General features: G+C 35.8%; 2 protein-coding genes across 2 annotated transcripts; one reads left to right on the top strand and one right to left on the bottom strand.

Annotated features, from left to right (window-relative positions):
- Positions 1–211: 211 nt before the first annotated feature.
- On the top strand, positions 212–5,053 carry LOC104223227 (AP-3 complex subunit sigma-like). Its single transcript, XM_009774610.2, has 7 exons — positions 212–354; positions 473–515; positions 596–660; positions 1,254–1,350; positions 3,995–4,065; positions 4,558–4,649; positions 4,835–5,053. Exons 1-7 carry the CDS (start codon positions 286–288, stop codon positions 4,899–4,901), a joined length of 504 nt encoding a protein of 167 aa, XP_009772912.1. The 5' UTR covers positions 212–285; the 3' UTR covers positions 4,902–5,053.
- A 7,377-nt stretch (positions 5,054–12,430) lies between these two features.
- On the bottom strand, positions 12,431–26,563 carry LOC104223228 (uncharacterized). The gene is made up of 16 exons (XM_009774611.2): positions 26,172–26,563; positions 25,929–26,090; positions 25,019–25,198; positions 24,803–24,860; positions 23,608–23,658; positions 22,830–22,912; positions 22,079–22,166; positions 20,432–20,473; positions 20,267–20,341; positions 20,079–20,147; positions 18,378–18,493; positions 15,211–15,323; positions 14,847–14,926; positions 14,550–14,670; positions 12,977–13,043; positions 12,431–12,883 (listed from the first exon to the last, which is right to left on the bottom strand). The coding sequence occupies exons 1-16, from the start codon at positions 26,420–26,422 to the stop codon at positions 12,754–12,756; spliced, it is 1,686 nt and encodes a 561-aa protein (XP_009772913.1). The 5' UTR covers positions 26,423–26,563; the 3' UTR covers positions 12,431–12,753.
- Between the last annotated feature and the right edge of the window lie 1,129 nt (positions 26,564–27,692).

Here is a 27,692-nt window from a genome sequence, read left to right on the forward strand (position 1 = left end):
AAAAGATAATTATTTTAAGCTCAATGGGTATTTTGCATAAATTGCTCTAAAATTTTCGTTCGCTAGTCGCCTAGTCGGAATAAAATGTACACAACTCTATCAAATCAGAGTGAAATGTGCTTATTTGGATATTACGAGTACTAAAGTAAAATTTAGCAATAAATACGGACCACTTTGTAATTTCCTTTATGCAATTTTATTACAATATTGCTGGAGGAAGAATACAGACAGAGTGGGACAACAGAGTAGCTTTTGCCAGTTTGTTCTGAGATTCAACAGGAAGAAATGATAAAGGCGGTAATGGTGATTAACACCCTCGGCAAGCCTCGCCTTTCCAAATTCTACGAATTTCAGGTTTGTCCCCTCATATTATCTTTTGCTATTTCTAAGATCCATCTTTGATTCAATCTGTTTAATTTCTGCTGAATTTCTCAATAAAGTTTTTCAATTTTGTTGTCGGAATTGAATTTAGCCAGCGGAGAAGCAACAAGAGCTCATACGTCATGTATACGCAGGTAAGCACACAATTCGATGAAGCTGAGGTTTCGTTCAGTTGAATGTTGACTGTTAGATGAGTTTTTGTTTCTTCTTTCAGTGTTAAGCAACAGGCCTGAAAATGTGAGCAATTTTATTCGGAGCTTAGGTTCAATTTTCGGTCAGGTAAATTACTTCATTTTCTCCTTGTTTATTCTTTTGGTCCTAGCAATATCCTTTAGATTTCAAGTATTCAACAATCAATCATTAGCAGATACACATAATTTCATAATCTTAAAACGTCAGTAATTTCACAATATATATAATAAGAACATTTTATCTAGAAAATGTACTTTGATCCTATGCAAATTCTTGAAAAGGTGGACATGAAACTTTAGAAAACTTGATTTCTCTACCCTCACCCTTTTTGAGAACATTGTTTTCTTTGTTAGGTAGAGAGAAGATTATTTCTCAGTAGTTTTAGGTTAGTTATCATCTTCCATCAAGTGGGTAGTTACATCCATTCAGAAAATTTACTCTCCAATTGACTAGTAAGATTTTAGCTAATTAATATTTGATTAAAATCGGATAAATGATGGACCGAAATGGGATAAGTGCAGTTCTATGGACACTATCAAATAGGCAACAACTTAAATGCTACACTGCTTTAAATTGTTGCGAACTCCTCTATGTGATACAGTACAAATTAAGAAGATTATTGTATACTCTCAAGTATAAAGAGTAAATTATTTTAAAAGCCACTGCTATATCTTTTCCAGGATACAAGGCTCGTGTATAAGCACTATGCTACCTTATATTTCGTGTTTCTATTTGATAACTCTGAGAATGAGTTGGCCATGCTCGACCTAATACAAGGTACTTGTTTCCCTTATTTACCTTTGTTTTGTTGAAGGGAAATCACATTTTTAAGGTCATGTTTAAGGTAGTCTCCTTAACTTTATCACAAGAATTCTGATAGAAACCAGAAGTAGATAACATAATAAATAGAATAAAGAAGTTAATATTATTGGCAATAGTTTGTAAAAGAATCTTAAACACAACTACACCAATAAAGTTGTCCGTATATAGAGGACAATGCTCCAGAATAAAGTAGTTTTGATTCTGATAATGAAACCTACACATTGCAGGATCTATTACTTATATAATAGGCTGATCATAACTACTGCATAACCTATTAGGATAAAGATAAATAACTTCTAATAACCATAATAAAACTGCTAAACAGATAACTTCTAATAAACTTCTAATAACTGAAAGCTCCAGGAATTATCTTCTCCTAAATTTCTTTGCTTCTTCTGGAAGATATGTGGCTTATGAGTACACCCCTCCTGGAAAGACGACTTGTCCTCAAGGCGAAGTTCGAGAAATTGTGCCCACATTAGTAGGAAACATGTCATTTTTGTTGTTATCTTTCACAATCTGTGTGTCGTTCTCTTCTTGCATCAACTCTAGATGAGCAAAAGTCCCAGGTTTGCAGCGATGATCAGGGCTAAACTTTTCTCCCCAACGATATCAAAGGGCTTTGTCTCGCCAAATTTGTTGTTCAGGAGTCAACGGGCGAGTGTTTGGAAGTGGTGGTGGTTGAAAAGGACGTGTAACTGGTTGGCGGGATGACAGAAAATCGAAGGATTCTCGAGCCGCAGGAGATGATGTCCCAACTGAAGGAGGTCGTGATACAGAAGGCAAAGTGGGTGCCTTACTGGACCGATTAGGTCCCTGTTTTCCTTCATATTCTAAAGCCAGGCTCATTGCCTTGTACACATATCGAGGTTTGTGAATCCTAGCATCCACGCGAAGGTCTTCTTTCAGCCCACTGTGGAAAACTCCAAGCAAATAGTGTTCTGGCCAATTTTGCACACGCGCTGCTCGTTTTGCAAATTCTTGCCTATACTCAAACATTGTTCCAGTTTGTTGGATATCACAGAGATGTTCATCAGGGATTTGAAACTCAGCTAGTCCGTAATTTTCTTGCATTACTTTCACCAATTCGTCCCAATAGTAAATGGTTCGCTCACTGTTGATCCAAGCGAAAAGATCCAATGCATCTCCTTCCACGTACATCAAAGCCACATCAACCTTGCATTCCTCGGAAGTTTGATAGTACTGGAAATACTTCTCTGCTTTTAAAATCCAGCCTCTACGATCTCCTCCCTCATACTTTGGAAATTCCATCTTTGTCCGTGAGCGCGTGAAAGTTTCTTGATGCCAAGTGCTGTTAACCTCACCCTCTTCTGGTATGACTTTAGCTTTCCCTTTGTTGATGTGATCTCCACTGTGTTGTGCTTTTAATGCAGCCACATCAGCGGCTAAAGCATCTATGGCTTCCAGTTTCGCTGCTATAGTCGTCAATTGTTGGGAAATCGGGTCAAGAGTAGGAATGGTGAGTTCACTGTGGGAAGCATTGGTCCGCGTGTTCACCATGGCAGATCTTACTGCTCTGATACCAAATTGATAGAAACCAGAAGTGGATAACAGATTAAATAGAGCAAAGAAGTTAATATTATTGGCAATAGTTTGTGCAAGAATCTTAAACACAACTACACCAATAAAGTTGTCCGTATATAGAGGACAATGCTCCAGAATAAAGTAGTTTTGATTCTGATAATGAAACCTACACATTACATGATCTATTACTTATATAATAGGCTGACCATAAATACTGCATAACCTATTAGGATAAAGATAAATAACTTCTAATAACCATAATAAAACTGCTAAACAGATAACTTAATAAACTTCTAATAACTGAAAGCTCCAGGAATTATCTTCTCCTAAATTTCTTTGCTTCTTCTGGAAGATACGTGGCTTATCAAATTCTATGGTAGGTAAATTTAATGATTGATAATAGGAAGAGTAGGTGGAACTCAAGGTGGCGAACCAAGGCTAGTTAAATAACAGGTGAAAACAACTCAAAATATGGGATGTGCAATGATATGGTTCAATAGAGCTTCTTCTTTTTGTTATTGGAAGGAATAATTTTCTCCAAGCAATGGGGAGGAAGATATTCGTATTAAAACTTAAAAGTACTACCAAGCTTTTGGACATCAGTTTCGGCGTGGTTTACTTATTATTAACACTTGCAATGATATCGCACAAATTGTTGACGTTGCATGAACCCAAGCAAATGGGTCTCGATTTTCTGGGATGGGCTTAATTCATAAATAAGTGGATAGTTGCTTCTTCAATGCTTTTATTTAATACTAAAAATAAAGTTCGGGGAAGAATGTTTTCCCTTCATGATTTATTGTTACAAGTGTATTTTCTCCCTGCATGTCTTAGTCTATTTTTCTAAAGATTTTGCGCTGTATTCCTCGCCATGTTTCTTTTACCATCGAATTCTTGATCATCTTCTGATATGGTTTTCTCATCTTGTAAGTTGCTACTTGTGTTAATAGAACCTTGTGTCATGTCTAGTGACTGATACTGATATTTGAATGGAATTACTTCAATGATTTGTTCGTCTTAGCTCTTGTTGATGATGTTGTTCTCTTTACATCAGTTTTTGTGGAAACACTGGACAAATGCTTCAGAAGTGTATGCGAGCTTGATGTGGTATTCAATTATAGCAAGGTAGAGTATTGCACTGACCTATTTGTTGTATTTATATACTTATCTTTGAAACACAAATATCTTTTCTTATCTGGAAGATCAATTGGATACACTGGTGGAATACACCATTAAGAAGTCTCATAAATCAACTTCCCTTTTTCTATGTTCTGATTAGTTGCGGAAATATCATGCTCCCTCGATAATGAACTTTGTTCATAACATTTGCATTATATGTTTACATGGACTCCTTATTCCAGACAATACCGCTTTTCCCAATATTGGGCACCATTGCGACTTTTCCCTGTTATAACTTATAACCAGCATACGGTCACCTCTTTAACATACATAAAGATTCTAGTAATAAAAGCTTGGGCGTATTCACAATTTTACACAAGCTTCATCCTGTGCAATACGTTTCAAATGCCATTTCTCTTGCTTTGTGTGGTATCAATAAGTATTAGTCTTCATCTATTTTATGCATATTTATATCTAATGAATGATTGTCTTCCACAGATGCATACCATTTTAGATGAAATAATTTTAGGTGGTCAAGTGCTAGAAACAGATTCTGTTGAAGTTATGAAAGCCATTGAGGAGATTACAAAGTTTGTTTCTCTCTCTCTCTCACACACACACACACACACACACACGGATACACAAGCACATACTAGAATGGGACACCTGTGTGTCACTTCACTGTCACTTGCATTTGTCATAATCTTTTTTTAATTCCAGCTTTATATGCAAAACTTGTAAATTGTTTTAGAGAATAATTCCTATTTAATTGCAGATTAGAGTCAACCACAAGCGCTAGCACATTGATCAACAAATCTATTCCTTCTTGGTGGGCTAGATAGCATATGGTTTGTTCTGTACATTACCTTATTGTGTTGAAAATGAACTCTCTTGAATAGGACGTTTATACTTTTTTTAGTGTGGCAAATTAACTGACTTCTCAATTCATAATCATAGCTGGATACACATATCTATGAATTATAAAGTTTTTTTATAGGGTCCTTCGTCGTTAGCCTGTTAGTTATACCGAGTTCTAAAACAACTACGACGCAAAAGCCAAGCTGAAATTCCATTCGAGTCCTATATTCTACACAAACCTGCCTTATATGTTGAAACTTGATAAGCTAATGTGAGCAATCCTTTTACCGAACTAAGGGAACAGCTATTGCTCCGGAAAAACCTTTTGCCCACCTTATAACTGTAGAACTATTGGTTTAAGTTGACAGTGTTATCCTTCTCTCCTTTTCTTCCGTAGATAATGGGGGTGTGTGGTTCAATTTATGCGCGCCTTGACTAATATCTTCTGCTAGCAAAGGGATCGGGTATATCTGTCCACCAGAGTTGGATGAGAAAAAGTCATACAATGTTGGGATTTGAATCCTGATTTTCATTGTCAATTTGTCAAGTTACCAATTTCTCAAAGGTGCAAAAAATAAACTTTTCAATTAAGTCAACGTGGGAAGAGAACAAACAAAAAGAAAGAAAGCAACAGAAAGTTCGTCGTTGCTCTCTGTTACTTCTCAATTTTTGTCTTCCCTTTCAATTATTTTCCTGTTCCCAGCATTGTATTCTTTACAGATTATATTGAGGGGATTCACTCATTCTGAAGATTCTTCAATCGATGAGATTTGCACTAGTGATCCGTCAACCCGACTTCAATTTGCTATAGACATTTGATAGACTCTTGAGTAACTTATTTGCAATATAACGAAGTGAACCTCTATTTGGCTAAAAGCACTACCGTTTTGTTAGACTAGATATCCTTATTGATGGTGTTGGGAAGAAAACTAACGTGTGCCATTGGATTCCTTGTAAGAAAAAAATTAAAAAAATTAAAAAGGGCATGCAAAGTTATAGTCATGGATGGGTCACTTATATTTATCTAAGGAGATAGAAGGACGAAGTGAAAAACTTGTAAAAATAGCACGAGCTAGCTAGTTTTCGGACTGATCATTTAAAAATAGCTAGCATTTGTAAAGTCATTAAAAAATAGCCACTATTTTACTGCAACACGGAAAGTTCCAGCTTAATATTCTGGATATCGGTGCACCTGTGTATGAACTTCTAGCATATTATGCTGGAACTCCAACACGCGAAAAGTTCCAGTATATTATGCTGGACCGGTATATTACTGGGACTCCGGTATATTATACTGGAGTTCTAGTATATTATATTGGAGTATTTTTCCGGATTTTGAACAGTATTTTCGTTCAGATTTATCTTTATATAAAAAGTGGTTAAATTTCAATTACTTATAAAACTGTTGCTATTTTGAATGACCATTTGTAAATCTGACTATTTTCGAATTTCTCTCGAAAAACTTGAAGGTAAAAACTAGGGGGGCAGGGGCAACGAATCACCAAAACGTAATTAAGGGTAAATGGCGATACAAGGGGAAAGTTGTACCTTTTGACTATATTTGCTGGACAAGCGATGTAGGAAGGGAAATATCGCTTCCCCTGAACTAATGATGACAATTTCAGTGATGAAATTAAATCAATAGCAAAAGCAAAATACTAATTATACTAAAAGCTCTTGTAAAAATCATGAATTTCACTCCATAATTTGCTGATCTTGCTGCGAGTAAAATTAATTCAACTTCATTTATGTTATGATAAATATCATATTATGGTAGATGTATACTCTTCCTTCATGTCAAATGTTCAATGACATATTCCATGACGTATTTTCTTCACTTTTCATGCCTATATAAAGGCATTGTAATAAATAGGAAAATACACACAATTGAAGAAGAAAACCTCTTCCTTCTCTCTATCTCCATTTCTTGTTCATGTTTTACTAAATTGCTTTTATTTCCTTGTTCCATATTGTTACTTTGAGTTATATTTCATAACATGTTATCAGCACGAATAGCTCATTTCATAATCTTCTATCAAGATTATGTGGCAAGTGCTCTTTAATTTTCATGGCGTTGGCCAATACCAATTTTGGCGGCAAGATAACTTTATTCTAATTTTTCTTCATAATGTAAGAGTTTATACATTCACACCACTACACAAATATCTATTTTAATGTTCTTTAATCCCAAGAAATTATATCTAATATGAAGTTTCTTCTCGTTGAGTTTTAGTCCTAAGTATCAGTAAAGAACATAATTGTTGCTTAAACTAAACCCAAAGTGAAAATTTAAGAAGGTGAGATGTACAAGATCTCTATTGTCCAAGGAGTGAGTTTCACTATGCATTCTAATATTAAATTATTTTGTGATTAAATGCTAATGTAGTTTATATTATACGATAAAATAATTATAGTTTTGCAGACAAACATTCGTAAGATTTCTTTGATTTCATTAATTATAGTGGTGTTTTTATGAGTTTGTGCATGTTATGCAGAAATATATGGCATCTTAGAGATCATAATATTTATTAATATTACATAAATTTAATGATTTAAAAAAAAGGGGGGATGACTTAGCACCAAACTATAGCAGTATCTTTGGTCTTTCCCTTCCTACGTATTTTGATTCTTTATGCATGAGATTTGGTATTATTTGTTTGATGTGGATTTAGACTTACATTTATAATGATGATCATGGCATTAAAATAATTACCAAGTTGAAGAGGTTTGTGACTATCAAAATTATTATTATAATTAAAGGTGTATTACGACTCTATGTTTACATGATTTCAAAATTATAAGTACAATTTACCCACAATCTATTTTCAATTGAAATTGTATGGATAGAACATCACCCCGATACATACATTTGGAAATATTCTTTATGTTGTTTGTCTTAAATTAGCCCCTACAATAGCAATATCCTAAAATTAATTCAGGAAATATTATGACATTGATTTATGGTCCATCTGAACTTTTTACAACAAATGTTCTGATCATAAGAGTTATTATATTCTATATGTCTTGTTGAAACTTAATTCACTTATGCATATAATCGTGAATGGTAATATATTATGGTCCAGTTTACTTTGGCAGATTATGATATTGATTAACGATAAGCCATTAGATTCAAGTCTTGATGCTCCATGATAATAAGAGTTGGGTTTGAGTCCCAATTTATTATGGTCTAACATGCCTTTATATTGGTAAGACATTAGGTTTGAGTCCCACTGTATCATATTGATGATAAAATGATGACTAAAGAAAAATAATATATTTTTCATTAAAGGCATGAAGATTGTCCCACTTGATTTGCTCCATTCTTGAAGTGAATGTGGTAGCAGTGCATAATAAGTTTAAATGAAGACATGTGGTTGAACAATGAACGTGAGCGTTCCAAATATCAAAATAATAATAATCATCACTATGATTATAAAAGGAGAACAATAAGGGTTCTCAAAATAGTCCTTCGAAATGTGAAGGCAATGTTTACCATCAAATTGGTATGAAGCACATTGCTGATTATGATCCATTCCTTGAAGAGAATGTGACTTGTGATAAGCATTGAGAATGCAAACCCATTCCTAAAGGTGAATATGGTAATATATGATAAAAGTAATGAATAAAGACATGCAAGACATGATTGGATGAATACCACACAACTCACCTTTGAGGGAGGTTTGAGTGAAATAAAGAGAATAAATATTATTGTGTGGTTACATGAATATGTTATTGGTCTCGTACATGTGATACACCAAAATATTTTGGCATGCCTTATAAAAATTATTAAAGGCAAAATTAAAGCAAGAAATAATTTTGCTTATGATAATTTTGACCATGACAATTTATTATGATATAATTTTCTCAGTAAAGGAGACATTTACCATATGAATAGTATGATAAAAGATCTTGTAGTACAAAAGTTGTTAAGAGATCCAAAAAAGCTAATTTGTTACTATCCGGATGAATAAAATTATTCATGACATTGATATTGTAAAGTCTCAAAAGAAACTTTTTGAATTTCAAATGTATAAGTCAAAGTGATTGGTATATTGAGACTATAAATGAAAGGAAGATTGAATATCTTCATATTTCTATAATCATACCGAGTAAATATGAAAGATTACCCGATTTTCTTTCTATTTATACTACACAAATATAAGCATGATGCTGGAATCATATGCCACAAGTAAACTAGTGGTTTACTCAAATAAATATTAGTTGGCATGACCGGTTGACCATCCCAGTTCAATTATGATGCGAAAAATTAATTAAGAATTACATTGACATATATTGAATAGTAGAAGATTCTTCAAGAATTCTCTTGTGCTGCTTATTCTCATGATATACCAGTTAAGGTTGGGATTGAATCCCTTGATTTCTGGAACGAATAAAAGGTGATAAATATATGGGCGCAGTCACCTGCCATGTGGACCGTTTACTATTATATGATTTTAATAGATGCATATATTCTATAGTCACATGTGCATTTGTTATTAACTTGCAGTTTGGCTTTTGCAAGATTGCTTGCTCAAGTTATTAGAGCACAGTTCCAGAATATAAATTATGATGATTTATCTTAATAATACTGGTTTAAATCCAAGTTGGTTTAGCAGAAATTGTATGCCTCCAATTATAGCTAAATCATTGGTTATGAGAACAAAACTCCCAGAAATAAAATTTGGTATGAGATGTATTATTTAATATACAACAGGACTTGTACGCATCTAGCCAAGTTATAAAAATTTCTCCCTATCACAATCGGTTCAGGGTCAGGAACCAAATAATTTCTATATAGAAATATGGATGTGCTATATGATTTAATTATGTCATCAAAATGCACAAAGATGATTTCCCAAAGAAGGTTGGGAAATGTGTTGGTGATCCCAACATTAGGGGGAGAAAATGGGCAGCTGAGAAAGTGATACGTGAAATGAATTATTATGAATACATATAGATCCTCGTACAAGAAAATATGAACTTGAAGTTCAAGTGATAATTCATTTACAAATTATTGCGAGACGCATTTGCTGACCCAAAGCTAAATGTCATATTTCAGCTGCTAATGCTCCAAATAGAATAAAGTCTATGAGGGACAAAGTCTATGGCACGTATGAAGTGTAACAGACCAATCGATTCCAAAGATAAAACTCCTTGAAGAAGGAGAGAGACAAATATTCAAAATAGTCATAATAAGGAGGCAAGTGCCCTAGAAGAGCACCACGACATAACACTTCATAAGACCTCATGGGAGAGGCCCAGGTACCTGAAAATAATGAGATAAAAAGATCTCAATAAGTTATGTCTTTATTAGGTAATAATGGAACCGACGTAAAGTGATCGTCGATGATATTGTTAACATAATGTAGCGCTCAATATTTATTAATATTGACGAGGATCTTGAGCTCAAATCTGTCATGAAATTTGGACACATAAATGATTGTCCAAATGAAAAATAAGCAATGAAAATTGACTTCACTTGAAAAAATATGAAGTTGCGCGGATAGTCCCAACACATGAAAGTATAAAGCCAATGGAGGTATACATGTATTCTTGTGCAAAAAGTTCAAGTCGATAGACATACAGACGACTTGTGACACAAGAAAATTAGTAAATATCCTCACATTGATTATATGGAGACATGTTCTCTTATGGTGGATATAATCATTTCAGGTTTTAATCTGGCAATACATGAAAACTTGATATGCGTATCATGGAAATCATTGAAGGATTAAACTTGTTCTGAAGAATATTAATGTTTCCAAGAAATTTATTAAATAAAGCTTCAAAAATCCTTATACGGATTGAAACAATCAGGGCACATGTGGTATAATTGCCCGTGTGAGTACCTATTGAAAGAAGGGTACAAGAATGATTCAATTTGTCCTTGTATCTTTATAAAAAGATCTGGATTTGAATTTGTTATAATCTCTGTGTATGTTGATGATTCAAATATCATTACAACTCCCAGGCAGCTTCCTAAAGCAGTAGACTGTTTAAAGAAAAAATTTGAAATGAAAAATTTTGGAAAGACTTTTTGTCTTGGTCTACAAATTGAGTATATGAAAGATAAATTTTTATCAATCAATCAGCATATACTAAAAAGATTTTAAAGCAATTTTATATGGATAAAGCACATCCATTTAGTACCCCGATGGTTGTGAGATCACTCGATATAAATAAAGATCCATTCCGACCTCATGAAAATAATGAAGAACTTGTTGGTCCTGAAGTACCATATCTTAGTGCAATTGATGCACTAATGTATCTTGCTAACACTACAAGGCGTGACATAACGTTTTCAGTTAATGTCTTAGCAAGATATAGCTCTGCTCCTACAAGGAGACATTGGAGTGAAATCAAACACATATTGTGTTATCTAAAAGGGACTACCAATGTGGGCTTATTTTATGGCAATGATTGCAATCCCGATCTTGTTGGTTATGCCGATGTAGAATATTTATCTGACAGACACAAGGCTTGATCTCAAACATGCTATGTGTTTACATGTGGAGGCACTGTCATATCTTGGCGATCGACTAAGCAATCAATCGTGGCTATTTCTTCTAATCATGCTGAGATAATTGTTATTCATGAAGTAAGTCGAGAATGTATTTGGTTGAGGTCTATAATATATCTTATCCGAGACAAATGTGGTTCGAAGTGTGACAAACTACCCATAATTTTGTATGAAGACAATGCAACATGCATATCCCAATTGAAGGGATGATTCATAAAAGGAGATAAGACAAAACACATTTCACCAAAGTTATTTTTCACACATGATCTTCAAAAGAATGGTGATATCAATGTGCAACAGATTCGTTCAAGTGATAATATGGTTGATCAAAAGAATGGTGATATCAATGTGCAACAGATTCGTTCAAGTGATAATATGGTTGATTTATTCACCAAATCTCTACTGACGTCAACCTTCAAGAAACTGGTGTACAAGATTGGGATGCGAAGGCTGAAGGATGTGAACTGATGCTCTCATCAGGGGGAGTTAATACGCGGTGTACTCTTTTTCCTTACAAGGTTTTGTCCCACCGGGTTTTCCTTGCAAGGTTTTTAGCGAGGCAACCAAAAGGCGTATTTCTAAATATGTGTACTCTTTTTCCTTCATTAGGATTTTTTTTCCCATAGGGTTTTTTCCTAATAAGGTTTTAACGAGGCACATTATTTATGGACATCCAAGGGAGTGTTATGATAAATATCATATTATGGTGAGTGTCTACTCTTCCTCCATGATCTTCATGTCAAATGTTCAATGACATATTCCATGACATATATTCTTCACTTTTCATGCCTATATAAAGGCCTTATAATAAATAGGAAAATACACACAATTGAAGAAGAAAATCTCTCCCTTCTCTCTATCTCCATTTATTATTCATGTTTTACTAAATTGCTTTTATTTCCTTGTTCCATATTGTTACTTTGAGTTATATTTCATAACAATTTAGTAATTTTTTAATCATGAAATATGTAGCAAGCAAAAGATGCTCGGAAATGACGACCAAAAGGAACACACCTCTCTTTAAAGAAAAGAGAGTTATTTATGAGAATATGATTAAATAAAGCAAATGTGGTTAGACAGTGAAAGCAAATTCTCTGTGTAGTTCCCATTTGGCTCTAAACACACAGGAATTCAAAGTAGTCAAAGTATTAGTGAAATATTTGACGGACAATAGGATGAACACCAGTTCACTTTTGGCTTGAGAGTTGGCTCTGCTGAAAATTTGTCAATAATATTTAACTGATGTAACTCGCCAAAAATTCACAACAGGAAACAATGTTCCTGCCGGGGCGCCCATTACTCCATCACCAGCAGCTTCATGATTTCTTTAAGTCTTCAATGACAACATGCGCAGCATTGCGTCCTGGGGCGCCCATTACTCCGCCACCAGGATGTGCCCCGCTGCCACACAGGTATAGACCTTCAACTGGAGTCCGATAATTTGACCTGCATTTCAACGTTCAGATAATAGCAAAAACCATTATTTTATGGACTTGAGACCTTCAAGGACTAATGTCAAAAGCTGTTCAAAACCGTTACCATCCTTTCACCGGCCGCATTAAAAACAAAGAATCTAATCCCATGGATCCATGGAATATATTGCCTCCTGTAAAGATATAACAGAACCCATCAGCATTTCCTATATTAATTTGCAGGCATGATAAAGAATGCTCCAGCCTATAATCGTTTCCTCTCATAACCAGACGAATCCAAAGATTTCTTAAACTAGACTCGGATAAACCAAAACATCAGGTTTTCGTATTATCTTCCTAGATCTTGTAGTGTGCTAGTACTTATAACGTTAGATGACAGGAAGATAAAACTATGAACATGATTGAAATCCTAAGTGCCAGATATTAACTTTAGTACAGTTGCAGAACTACAATAAGTTCGCAACATAACATTGCTGCTGCTTAAAGGTAACAGGAGTGGAATGCCTTTGTGGAGATGTTTTATTCTGCCGCACATTGTTATTCAGTAAACAGATTTTGCACTCACATCGAAACCCATTTAAGGCCTGTAGCACAGAAGTTTAAAAATAGTATGTATTAAACATGTTAGATAATGTGGACGGCAGGGGCGGATTTACCTTGCCCCAAGCAGTGTCTGGGACACCGCTCTGTCAAAAAAATTGCTGGATAACAAGCAAAATGAAAATATTAGGTACAAATATAAAAAATGGCACCACTTTTAATAGAAGGGTTCATTGGTAAAGTGTCTCATCTCCCTCTTGGAGGTGAGGGTTAGAGCCTCACTCATCTCCCTCTTGGAGGTGAGGGTTAGAGCCTCACTGATTTAGTTAGCGTAACTACCAAATAAGGAGCAACAAAACCAATTGAGTTAGAATCTGTTCCTAATTCAATTGATGTAAATAAACATCTTTAACATCAATACGTGTAACGTTTTTTCTTTGTATTATATTCTGTCTTTTATCGATTTTAGGTGTCTTTCATCTAATGCTTTCATTAAAGAAACTGTATGTTTGAAACCATACTGGAATGGTGTGTGCTGATTCTACTGAAGCAGCCTTAAAACCCCAAGTTTGAAAAATTACTCAAATGTTGACACCGCTTACAAAAAATCCTGAGTATGCTATTGGTAGAAGGAGAATGACTCACTAAAGTGCCATTAAAATGCTATACAAATATTAAGTCATTCAAACTTCACTTAGCGCTGAGAATTGGAAATACTCAACAATTAGCTGTTTAATAAGAAACTTTTAACAGTCTATCCTTCTCTAGTGCATTGGCTAGAATGTTCAATTTATCTATTCAACAATTTTGATGTTCAACAAAACAAATGTACAATTTTGATAATTTCAAAATCATAGCATAGAATATTAGTGCTCGATGGTACAATTTCAGCAAGCTTAACAAATATATAGGGACCATCCAAAACCTTCAAGCTATGACATGAGGATAACTTGAATTTTGCATATGATTCAGAGAACGTAATACTCTAAAAACTGAACATGCCTTTCATCGTTCATTGACACGTGTCAATCTCCAACTTATCAAACAGCCATTAATGAAGGACATCACATTTAGATATGGTTCTTTCTCCAGGGGGAAGGAGTAGAAAAAGTATAACTGAAGGGATAGCAGTGGCGCACCTGTCAAACCAATTTCTCTTTCAAGATCTGGAGGAGTCAACATATCATACCCAATAATTGATGAGCTAAATCCAGGAGCATATTCATCTATCATGCTAAAGCATCTCTGGGCAAATGATTCCTAGAGAAAAAAAAAGTTCTTTTAATATCACACACATGAAATATGTGATGCACAAAAATGCAATCAGGTTGGATCTAGAAGTTCAAGAATGATTATGGAAGGTATCAGAATTATAAGTGAAGATGATTAAAAACTATCAAGAAAGATACTATAACAACTCTTCAGAGATACTTAACTCTATATGCAGGATTTTCCCAGCTGCCATCAGATGGTTTATAAGGTGTGTACTGGATGAATAAACCAATCACATGTTTTCCTAGGTAAAATAATGTGAATATCTGTAAGTTCTAGCGTTGATCGAAAACCACAAGGATATAAAAGAAACAAGACTTCTATTATTCTGTTGAATGTGAATATCATAATTATATGGATTTATTGCATTTTACTCCTTCACATTTGCACATTTAGCATTCTGCCTCCCTGTACTGAGGAAATAGACTAACACTCCTATGTGGTTCTAGAACCATGCATTTTAACCCCTCAAACTGTGTTAGCTCATTTCCTTCGAAAAGGCCGTGCTGAGGAAGCAAACTTGAGTACCTGATGGAGAGATTGTCTTGTCAAAGACAGTAGGAATTGTCATCTCAATTATGGGCCGGCGAGATGGTAAGCCATTTTCAGCATCCTGGGCAGCAATGTGCATCTCTTCCATACTAAAAGCATCACAATTATACAGTTATCTTCCAAATAAAATCACAGTTGAAAGCTCAATTTTACAAAATACAGGAATTGCAAGAATGATGATACCAATAATAATCTGACCAATGTCAATGACAGAAAAAGGGTTGTGGGCAAACCTTCTTATTATGTGTTTAATAAACTCAAAGATCATTGGTATCAGATTTAACTTTTCAGAGTAAGATATTTCTGTGACGACCCGGTCAGTCGTCTCATGAGTTACCACTCTGTTTCCCCCATTTCAGCTTCTTTACGCTTCGTTATCCGTGTTTTATGTGATCGAGTTGATTAGTTCGAGTTCGGAGAGGATTTGGTAAGAAATGAGACACTTAGCCTCTTTTAAGAAGGCTTAAGTTGGAAAAAGTCAACCGGGTGTTGACTTATGTGTTAGAAGGCTCGGAAGTGAGTTCCGATGGATCAGTTAGCTTCGGGAGGTGATTTGTGACCTAGGAGCGCGATCGGAATGGGTTTTGGAGTTGTAGAGAAGATTTAGGCTTGAATTGGCAAAATTGACATTTCGGCAAATTCCGGTTGATAGGCGAGATTTTGATATTGGGGTCGGAATAGAATTCCGAGAGTTGCAGTAGCTTCATTTTTGTCATTTGGGATGTGTGCAAAATTTCAGGCCATTCGGACGAGATTTGATAGACCTTTTGATCGAAAGCATAATTTAAGAGTTCTTAGGCTTGAATCCTATGTTAAATTGGTGATTTGATGTTGTTGTGAGCGTTCCGAAGTTTTGAGCAAGTTTGAACGATGTCATGGGATGTGTTGGTGCAATTGGTTCGAAGTTCTGGGAGTTCCGGGTAGGTTCCGGGATGTTTTAGTGCAAAAATCATAGCTGTAGCAGGTCTACAGGGGTTGCAGGCCCCGAAACTCATTCACGCGGTCCGCACAAAAATAAGTGCGCCCGCGTTGAGTGCTGTGCGGACCGCACAAAAGCGGGCGCGGCCGCGGTAGCTGAAACCTGAGGGGTACCTATAAATACGAGGTCTTGGGTTTTATTTAATATTTTAACCTAGAGAGCTCGGATTTTGGCGATTTTTCGAAGGTTTTTCAAGAAATTCATCGGGGTAAGTGATTTTAACTCAGATTTGGCTAGAATACATGAATCTATCACTGAATTCATCATTTAATTCGTGATTTGAGATGGAATTTGGGAAGAAAATTGTGAAACCTTTCAAAAATGTAAAATGATGATTTGAAGGACCAAATGGTATCGGAATTGGATAATTTTGGTATGGTTAGACTCGTGAGGGTATGAGGATTCTGAAAATGTAAATTTTACCCGATTCCGAGATGTGGGCCCGGGGCTCGGGTTTTGCTAATTTCGAGATTTTTGATATTTTTCGAATGTTTTCGCTTGGGCTTTGTTCCCTTAGCATATTGTGACGTATTCGTTCTGATTTTGGATAGATTCGACGCGCGTGGAGGCCAATTCGAGGGGCAAAGGTGTCGCGAGCTAGAGAATTAGCCAGTTCGAGGTGAGTAATGGTTGTAAATGATGTCCTGAGGGTTTGAAACCCCGGATTGCACAACGTAGTGCTATATTGAGGCAAGATACGCGCTGGATGATGAGCGTGGGGTCTTTCACTACTGGGGATTGAGTTGGTCCATCCCGATTGATGATTTTACCGAATATTTGACTGAAATTCATTTGTTATCATCATGATTTGGGCTGATTGCCATATTTGGGCTTCGTGCCAACTATTTGAACCCTTCGGGGATTTTTATCACTGTTCTCCTCACTGCTTGACTTATTATTTGAACTCAGTCCTATTGATATCTACTGTTTTACAAACTCAGCCACTTTTGCTCAGATTTGAAACTTAAATGATATTTCTACATCATGTTTTGGGCTGAGAACTACTGTTTTACTAATGCCCAAGGGGCTTGTGATGATTTTGGACTGAGTGAGGCCGAGGGCCATATGTGAGGATATGCCGAGTGATATGAGGCCGAGGGCCTGAGATACTTTATATGCCACGAGGTGGCTTGAGTGATGTGAGGCCGAATACCGAGTGATGATGCCACGAGGTGGCTTGATATAGCGCTTGGGCCGTAAGGGGCCCCTCCGGAGTCTGCACGCCCACAGTGAGCGCGGGTACCCATTATGATAATTGATGCTATGCCCGAGGGGCTGATATGAGTGATTGTGAGGTAGCCCGAGGGGCTGATACTATTCCGAGAGTGAGCCCGAGGGGCTGATACTGTACTGAGAGTGAGCCCGATTGGCTGATACTATGCTGAGCGATTGATACTGTGCCCGAGGGCGGATTTCTACTTGTTATTTACCTGTTAAATTACCTGTTTTACTTGTTTTAAAAAGGAATATCATTTGATTCTTCACTGATTTACTGCTTTAAGTGATTTTACTGCTTAATATGGAATTGCTTTGTGTCTTTACGTGTTTTCATACTTTCAGCCATTATTTATAATTGTTACTCACTGAGTCGGAGTACTCACATTACTCCCTGCACCGTGTGTGCAGATTCAGGTATAGTAGAGTCCGCACCTGAGCGCTGATTCCGTCCAGGCTAGGCAGTGATTTGGAGTTACGAGGTAGCTGTTGACGTCCGCAGCCCCTTGTCCCTCTTACCCTCTATCATGTATGTTTTCTCCAGACTGTTGTATCAGATTCCGTACTTTGTAGACCTATAGCAGATTCTGTAGTAGCTCATGACTTGTGACACCCCGGTTTGGGCTGTGTCGGGATGGTTCCTGCTGTTGTTAACGTTAAAATTCTGCAATTTATGAGTATTATATTATATGTTATTACTGTTATGATGATTAACTATTTAAAAGAAGTATTCCGTTTTGGCCTGGTTGGCCTTGTCTTTACGAGAGGCGCCATCACGACCGGGTTCGGGGATTGGGTCGTGACAATTTCCCCCCTATTTGACATGGAAGTAAGCTTTGCAGCTTTTGCTCATTTAATGAACAAGTGTAGCCTCTTCTTGTATGTCCTGCATGTTACAGTCTGTTGTTTCTAATGATATTTTTTCCCTATTTGACATCAAAGTGAATACCTTTCTGGTCCTATGTGAATGGTACCATTATGCTGTGGACCAGCATCTGGATGACTTAAATTGCAGCACTGGAACTGTGGTAATCTGTCAACGGCCAAATTGATTTTAGTAGTAGCCTGTTCCAGTAAACAATGATCCCTTAAAATTATAGGTAAAAAAGATTAACAACCAAAACCTGCAATGTTTAGCCTAAATTGCAGCTTTGAAAATTGTGGCACTCTGTTAACAGCCAATTGATTCTAGTAGTAGTCTGTTCCAGAAATCAATGACCTCCTAAAATTTCAGTACACAATATTAACAACCAAAGCATGCAACATTGTCCAATATAATGACCACAACAACAGATGAAACTTCATCACGTAATGTTTAAGGCCTAAGTCATTAATCAATCATAAAACTTTTTGTAGAGCAAGTGGAATTTTACAAATGAATCAACCTAAGACTTTCACGATTGAGCCATTTATGCAAAAGGAGTAAACAGACTCGGACATGACCCTTACAAGGAAATAGAGTTTTAAGTTAGGAACTTCTACTACACGTACATGACCATCAGGCATCTCTCTAACAATGCTTCGCTTAAGGTCATATCAAACTGGAAAGATCTGCCCTAAAAATAAATGCAAATTTCTAGTTGGTCCCTAAATTATAAAAAGTTAGAAATCTATGTCAGTTTAGAGTGCAGGCCGAAGCTGAAAATTTAAGATGTGCCAGCATGGACAGCTGAATTGCTGTAGTAGGACTAATTACTGAAAGAACAGTTAAGACAGGTCCTTGTGGTTTGGGAGAAAAAAAGGAAACTGAAAGTTAAAATGTCAACATTGATGAAGATAACTTCATTTCAAAAATATTGATGAAGATAACTATCAAGGAAAGCCACAGAGGGAAAAAAGGTGAAGCAACAGATCAAAAGTAATATTTTTTACTTTACCAATCCATAAAGAAGAGATCAAAATTAATAAACTACTGCTATGAGGAAGATGGGCATGAAGTAAAGTTGCAAAAAAGAAATGGTCATGAAATATGTCATGCATCGGACCAGCGTTCTAGCTTAGTTTAAAAAGTGAAGGGCGATAGGAGGCTCCTGATGAATCCAGGTGCCAAAAATCATATGAATCACAGTTTGGAATGGAAGTTTCAGAAAACAACATGTGGTACAAAGAAGTCACTACACCTAAGTCTAAAAAGCTTATATAAGAGAGAAAAGAAAGCAAATATGCACTAGGAATTTGATGCCAGTGAATTAAATCTCTGAACACTATAGCAGGACTCATCACCAAAAACTTGTAAGAGAAAGAAATGAATAATGACTAAAAAAGAAAACAACTCTGAGATCCTTCAATCAGGAATCCCTTAGATTTAAGTAGTTGTGAAACCAATATCAGTGAAAAGAAAATGAAAAGAAAAAAGAACAGGAAAGAAGAATGGTTTGAAACCATCATTTCAACATGTAAGCACGGCATAACTACACTCTTATCTACATGGTCAGAACCTGTTATGTCTATGCTGAATTCAATTTTCAAGATTTGTTTGATAAATATGTGTATTTAACAAGATACGTGGCATAGGATGAACCGTTTTAGACGGTAGATGATAAATGCAATGACACTTGAATTGCTCAAATATTACATTGATAAGAAAGAAAACATAACAACCGAGTCTTAGAATAATCACTGAATAATAATACTTCATATGCAAGCTTACAGATCGATAATCAGAGCACTTGATAGCATTATGAAAATCATGAGGAAGCACATCATCTGGCACAAGATCCTGGGTTGTGGGAGAAGCATAGTCAGAGATAAAATAGGATCCTTTTTCTCTGATGTTTTCGTAATAGTATCCACTGTTGCTAAATTCCTTGAAACTAAAGAAGAGGAACAACATTTTACCATGAAAGTTTTGAACGGCGTTGCATTGGATAAAACAACAGAAGAATGCAATATGGTTCCATCTTCCAGCATCACCTAAAGAATTCCATCCAATTTGCAACATCAAGATCAGCTTTGACCTAGAAAAAAAGTAAAAAATTGGAAACACAACTTGGTGTAACTAACCCCATGAACTCTGCCGGTGTCTTCAATCATCAATTTTGAGACCTACATGGACAACAGACAATTTTCTTCAAAAGAAATAACTTCAAATACAATCAAGGCAAAGACCAAAGAGATGGTATTTGTGAACTGTGAAAATAAGAGAAACTAATTATTAACTTGATAAATTAATAATGTAGAAGTCGTGCTCCTTATATATGAGTCTTCGGCTACATAGAATATGGTAGGTAATCATTCTAGGCTACATAGAAAAGAGATGGTATTTGTAAATTGTGAAAATAAGAGAAAACTAATTATCAACTTGATACATTAATAATGCACAAGTTGTGTTCCTTATATATGAGTCTTAGGCTACATAGAATATAGTAGGTAATCATTCTAGGCTACATAGAATATGGTAGGTAATCATTCTCTGTGTTTACAATTACATACATAATTCCTGAACATGTCATAAAATATTCTATAATATTTTATCACTCAAGTTCAATGAACCTAGATGTGTGATCATACATATTCTCTTCATATTCAAGATAAATAATCAATGTCATTAAAAGTTATATAGTTAATAGATAAGCATCTTTTTAATCTTTCTAAGGCTATTTAGAAGATAGAAATCAAAATATTAGAAGAACCCTAAAATCCGATGAATTACACCCAGAAGCTAACAGCAAAGTAAAAAGTTGATAGAATTGACGTCACAGCACCAAACAGAAAATTACTGGCAGAAGAAGGATTTACTGACAAAGTGGGTTGATGAAGGTTTACCAAAGTTGGCCGTTGAGAACTTAGGAATCACAAGTCTCTCATATAAAGGCCCATGGGCGAAGCTATATGTTGTTGACCACCCTTCGTAGGAAAATTACACTGCGTATATAGGTAAATATTACATTTTTGAGGTATATAACATATATTGAACACTCTTTTTCGGAGATTTTTTTCACTTCTTTCAAGTTTAAACACCCTTGATTAAATTCCTGGCTTCGCCACCTTCTACTGATGCTAGACATATCATGTCCTTTAGCAGCTGCAAGATGCATCTACATTTCTTCTAGTGTGTGTGTGTTTTTTTTTTTTTGAATGACTAATAAATCCATCTGGAGCCAACACTTAGGACCAACCGCAGCGTTTGAAACTCGGGGATAATGTCTGTCCCTACACCCTTCTCCACTTAAATACTAGGCTTAGCGTGCATGGCACATGGCTCATTTCACAGTATTTACTTCACATGTTAGGGTAAATTACACGTGGAAGGGGACTAAATGGGATTTTTCAAAAAGAAGTCAAGGGGGTTTTAGGAACAGCAACTAAAATATAATTTAATGAATTTTCGTTTGTTTTTATTTAAAAACGAGATAGAGGAAAGAACTAGTCACAATTGCTCAGAGAATCTGCCATATGCCTTCAATCATACTGAACTTTCACTAATATATAACAAAAAGGTCAGGGGAAAGAGACCAGTATTTACGCCATAAAAGATATATAAGTCGATGATTCACATATAACTTCCCAAGATTCAAATTAGAAATAACAAAAAGCAAAGAAATCAAACCCCAAAAATAATAATAAAGCAAATTTACTGGAAAAGCATCTTCATGCATGTCAGATACTCAAAACTCTTAGCAGTGAACGCATAACAGGGTGAAAGCATACTTCAGCATTTGTCAATATGGTTGCACCAGCCTCCTTTGCAGCAGCAGCTATAGCCATTGACACCGAGCCCATTCCCCCTTCGACATACCTACATGTAACAGCAGCCGTAAAACATTTATTTTACTCGCTAAGAGAGGACAACATGATAAAACCACCCAGTTTGTCTTAGAAAGGCAATTCAGGATTTGAAACAAAACAGCATCACGTCAAATATTTTGAGTGTAATTTAATTAAGCTTTTGAGGGAAGAAGAGAACATGTACCATCGCTCTAAATGGTCAAAATGCACGGAGCATTAGTTCAAATATGTGGGCTCAGATAAAGCCTTCTTCTTGGGGATATAAGGAAGTTGATGGAAAAGAGGGACCCAAGTATAGTGCACTAAATGGGCACCACAAAAAGGAAAAGAGAAAGACCAGTTTAATGCTTTTTCATAAGCTACAGCAACTAGCAAAATTCATTAGATGTAATCATCTGCTAGTGTGACTAAAGTAGAACATTGAAAAGCCTGACAGTTAGTAAAGGGTCTCAGATTTAAAAAAGAATGAAAACAAAGAAAAGATCCATTCTTCACAAGAAAGCAAATGAAACAGAACTTTTGTTAATTCGATGTATATTTCATCACATAATTGGAGCTTTAAAGCAACTACTCAGAAGCAGAATCCTTCAGATAAATGGAATAAATGATTCTTGAAAAATGCAGATATAAAAATTTGCAGAAAGCTAATCCTGCATCTATGTTGTATACGTACGACCAAATACCACGATCACCATCAGATTCTCCCATCACGTGATGTAGCAACACATATCCACTTCCAGGTGTATGGACACTTGCCTATGAATATTTTAGTTAACAGACGAAAAAGAAAAAGAGAGAGAGGAGTAAGTACGAAGCAGACTGAAACTAACAAGATAATGAATATTAATCAGAATTTCCTTGAATCAGAAATTGGCCACGACACAGCTGGCATACACTAAATTGACGAGAATGTGAAGAATGACAAGCCTGAGGGAAGATTAAGGTAATCTGTTTTTTTCCTTGCCGACTTATGATACAAAAGAACTTGTATCACAGTGTTCCTACAGTGTTCTCAGTAATCCTACAGTGTTCTCAGTAAAAGTTGCAGATTGGTCCAAGAGATACTCAAGCCTCCTACTTCATGCAGATGGAAAAAAACTTGTAAAAGACATGGTGGATATATGCATATAAGTATAGCTGAAAAGAAATTTCTGAAACCATGGCCACGTGAAACCACCAATATTTGCGGCAAAGACATGAATTTACATAATCCCATGACTAAGCACATATTTCACTTAAGTCACTCAATCGTTGTCACTAAATAGATCGTACGGATAATAGCTAAACTTTTACTTTTCTGAAATGCCCAATCATATTGTTGGTTCTCGCAACTTAGATCCAAGATATACATTACTACTCCTTATATATGCAAGCCATGCACATAGCAATTGACTGCACCTCCATGCATAATTGGATACATTTTGAGAACAACACAAGCCAAAAAAGCTTACCGTAGTCCCTATCACTGCATCAGTTGCAAGAGTTGCTTTCAGAACATCAGTCTGTGATATTTCAGTCAAGCAATTAGTAAGCTAGTGATACTAGGAGAGGAGAGTAAGAGGTAAGAGAATTCTTCAAAATATATTTTGCATGTGACAATTTCTCAATCTTTAAAAGAACACACTTCATAACAAGAATTACACAGCACGATCACATGCAGTAGCAGCTTCCAGTACATCAAGACAATTAATTACTACATACAGTAGAAGAAAGTGATTCTTATACATTGAAATTCTTGTTCATTCCAAAGATTTTGTTTATCTCGAACTTGGAAAATTTTATGTCAAATGTTAATGAGACATATCATTCATGCTCCTACGCCCCAGCCCCCTACAACACATTTCACCTGGTTGAAGAAGACATTAATAGTCGATTGAGGAAAGAATAAATGAATATCAGTTGACAAAGAAGACAAGAGTAACAAGATATTGCAACAAGCACCCACAAGGGTAATCTAATGGTCAATAAAGTGGGTGTAAACCTTGGAAACCAGTGTTGAAATTTCAGCTGAGACAAAAATACTAGGTAATTTCTTCTTATCTGTCTAAACATTGGTAAGCAGAGTTATCTTGTACTTGTGATGGTGAGAGGTAGCATGTACCTAATGGGATAGTCGAGGTACGTGCAAGCTGGCCCGGACACTACCGTCACGAAAATTTATTAAAAACATCCTTTCCATCTCCATTAAGGGCAAATTGAGCTACTTCTGATCTAGTGTAAGACATGTGTGCCAAAAACCAAAATGATAAAGGAGACAATTGAAATGGAAAAGCTTGGAGATGCAAACCAAGAGAAAAGATTATACTACAATAACAACTAGCCTTCAAAATTAGAAGCCCAATTTAGAATACACTCATCAAAGGATTCTCACACTACCTAAGGACAAAAGAATACTCAGACAAAATTAATGATAAAGCATAGATTGGGTAACAATCTTGAACCTTTAGACAAATTTACACATCTTTTTTTTTGGGTAATTAAACAACTTTATTAATCAATAAAGTAAATATTTACAAAACCACACTAATCTAACACATTTAGCTGCCCAGGACTAGACAAATTTACACATCAGACAGAATAATTTTATGAAGACTGATAGAATGAGTAAAAGATAAATAAAAGAAAAAAGTAAACAGATGTAACAACCTCAAACCAGTTATTCAGAACCTTCGAAGCTGGGGCGAATAAAAGGTCCATCAAATCCCTGAAAAGTTCAGCTGAAACAAGTTAACAAGGATGGACTATGACAGTTGAAGCCAAGACTTCATACTATTTTACAGTAGATGTTGTCCTAGACTGTCCAACTGATGACACAATAAGTTCTGTGAAATTAGACAAACATGACCATCTAGAACATCTTACACTAGATCCTTTTGTCCCAAGTGGAGTGCTCGACGTAGACAATTAGCCCAAAATGCTGAATTTTGCAATTTGTGCTTCATACGAGTATTGAGATGTGAAGAGCCTTGTAGAGTTTCCGGTGTAGACGAATCCAGAAGCGGGTCCAAAAATTCGCAGAACTTGTCTAGTTGACTCTCATACCTATAATTAGGTGACACTTGGTAACTCAATATTTGGAATATGATAATAATAGATACAATGGTAAGCAAGAAGAACTAATATATGAATTCCTGTACAATCTTTAGGGTGCTAAGCAAGCCCAACCCTCAAATTCCTAAATTATCCTCTAGTCCCATGCCTGAAAATTTCGGCAGGGAATTTATTCATTTCTGGCCTTTAAGTTAGCATAGGAAGCACCCTATCGTTCTCCGTCTTGAGTAGGTCAATCTTGCTAATGCTATCTTTGTCGACAAGGATATCTGTAGTGGTGAAAGCTTCAAGAACTACGGACACATTAAACTTCAATGTAAAGGACAGCGAACCTTATTCCAGAGATTTGGACTCAACCTACCCGGCCTTATCCTCCCAATCAAAGTCGTAATATGAGCTTCACCAAAGCATTCTCAATGATGTATATGAGTTAATCATATGGTTGGCTCTCTCTCTCTCTCCTTCATCTTATAGTCTAGTTCCTACTAGTCCTGTAGCATTTAAATCACCTTAACAAAATACAATGCTTTTTCCAACTGAATGAAAAGTTCAAAGTACAACTGTCTTGTTAGTAAACACGGTAATTTAACAAGCAAACTCTTAAAAGGCACAAGCTCCTCTTTTCCCCCTTTTTTTTTATTGCAGCAAACAAAATTAACAGAAATTGTCATTGAAGTTAAAATGTAAACCACCTTAATTGAAGTATAAGAAAACACAGAACCTTGAGTAAGCATCTGCATCAGATTTAGAAAACTTCGAAATCTCAGAGTAGTTAAGCTCCTTATCAGGACCAAGCAGAAGATAGCGTCCGTCACGACAAGGCGTGAATGATGAAGGGTTCCTCTTTAATAGCTTCAATCCATGTCTCTTCAGCTCCAATTCTCTATTAATCATAACACATTCCCGATAAATAAATGACTACCATAAGTAAATGATTTTCGTAGTGAGTAATTTGGTGTCTCACTTAATAACGCAGGGTCTAAGGAGGCTTTGGAGGTAACTACAACGAGAAAACTTGAAACCAGGAATGAGTTCTTCAGTGACAGCAGCACCGCCGATGATGTGACGCCTCTCGAGAACGGCAACGGAGAGACCGGAGCGAGCAAGATATGCGGCTGATGTAAGGCCGTTGTGGCCACCGCCGATGATCAGAGCATCCCATTTCTTCTCTTTCGCACTGGAACTGCAGCTAAATTTTCGTAATTGTCTCCACATATCCTTTTTTTACCTAATAATCTCTGATTTTCAGGAGAGCAGCTGATTGAACAGGCAGTAGGGAATCTATGTTTAGCTTCATCACTGCTAGTTTATTGGAGTTTGAGACGCTCCTTTGGCCTGTTGTTACTCTTATTTTTATTCATAAAAAAATTGAATTACTAGAAACTATTATTGTTAAGTGATAAAAATTACTCCTATTTGTTTGCTCTTGCCTTTTTTATTCCTTTTGTGTTTGACAAAACCCTCTTAAGGTTAATAATTCAGCGTAGCTAAATTTTTCCCTTTGGATAAAATGATTTGGCTAATTAATACTATGTGAACTCATCACTCACTTTATTATTTTCGATGATCTTTAAAGCATCAAAATAAAAATGAAAAGGACAAATATCCACAAAACTTTTTGAGTGATCAAGTTTAACTCTATCCATGTAATTTATGTTGGATATACCATGTTTTTAATTTGCACTTTTCAAATACAATGGAGGCAATATTACAATATGACAACATTACACATGATAAGATTGATAAAATCATAATTAAGTTTCACAATTGAGAGTTTAATATTCAAAGACAAAACCATGTACTATCTAATATGGTACGGTGACATGAGAGAAACTTTGGCACCAGACACCAACGTTATATGGAATACTAGTATGAATAATACTACTAGTATTCTAGCATTCAGTTCTCACTTGACATTGACTCAAGAAACGATGTGAGGTAGATCCAGCAAAGGGGTGGTGCATAAGCTGCATTTATCTTATAAGTCACATTAGATTAATGCGATTGGCATTTATTTAAGTCACTTGACATACGTGATTACAATTCATATTTAATGAATGTGATTTACATGTAGTATTCCTTTTGATGGGAATACGTTCATGTAACAAATACATTTGATGAATATAAATCGCAGTTGAAGAACGTGACTTGTAAATCGCTATAGGTTGAATGCGGCCCTTCCAAAGCGAAATAATCACTCCTCTAGCTTATCTGCTTGATAGTGTATAAAACGCAATTAACAAATTCGACTCAAAAATTGCAATCGGTGAATACGACTTACAAGTTACAATCACTGAATGCCGCAATTAAAGAAATAATTTATAAGTCGCAATAAATGCTATTTATAAGGTGAGTTATTTATAATTGCAGCTGCTATGATTTATAAGTCGCAATTTACGAATACAATTTATAAATCGCAATTGAATGCGACTTGTGTGTGCCGGGACAGTATCCTACTTATTCCAGCAAAGGGCGCTTTTGCTCC

This window comes from Nicotiana sylvestris, chromosome 2, assembly GCF_000393655.2.
Source record: "Nicotiana sylvestris chromosome 2, ASM39365v2, whole genome shotgun sequence".
NCBI classification, from domain to species: Eukaryota; Viridiplantae; Streptophyta; class Magnoliopsida; order Solanales; family Solanaceae; genus Nicotiana; species Nicotiana sylvestris.

Coding starts and splice junctions, on each gene's coding strand:
- LOC104223227 (XM_009774610.2), top strand. CDS start 286: ATGATAAAGGCGGTAATGGTGATTAACACCCTCGGCAAGCCTCGCCTT. Junction 355..472: donor CCAAATTCTACGAATTTCAG/GTTTGTCCCCTC, acceptor AATTGAATTTAG/CCAGCGGAGAAGCAACAAGA. Junction 661..1,253: donor TAGGTTCAATTTTCGGTCAG/GTAAATTACTTC, acceptor TATCTTTTCCAG/GATACAAGGCTCGTGTATAA.
- LOC104223228 (XM_009774611.2), bottom strand. CDS start 26,422: ATGTGGAGACAATTACGAAAATTTAGCTGCAGTTCCAGTGCGAAAGAG. Junction 20,474..22,078: donor CCATATTGACAAATGCTGAA/GTATGCTTTCAC, acceptor TTGTCCATGTAG/GTCTCAAAATTGATGATTGA. Junction 20,342..20,431: donor ACACCGGCAGAGTTCATGGG/GTTAGTTACACC, acceptor GGAATTCTTTAG/GTGATGCTGGAAGATGGAAC.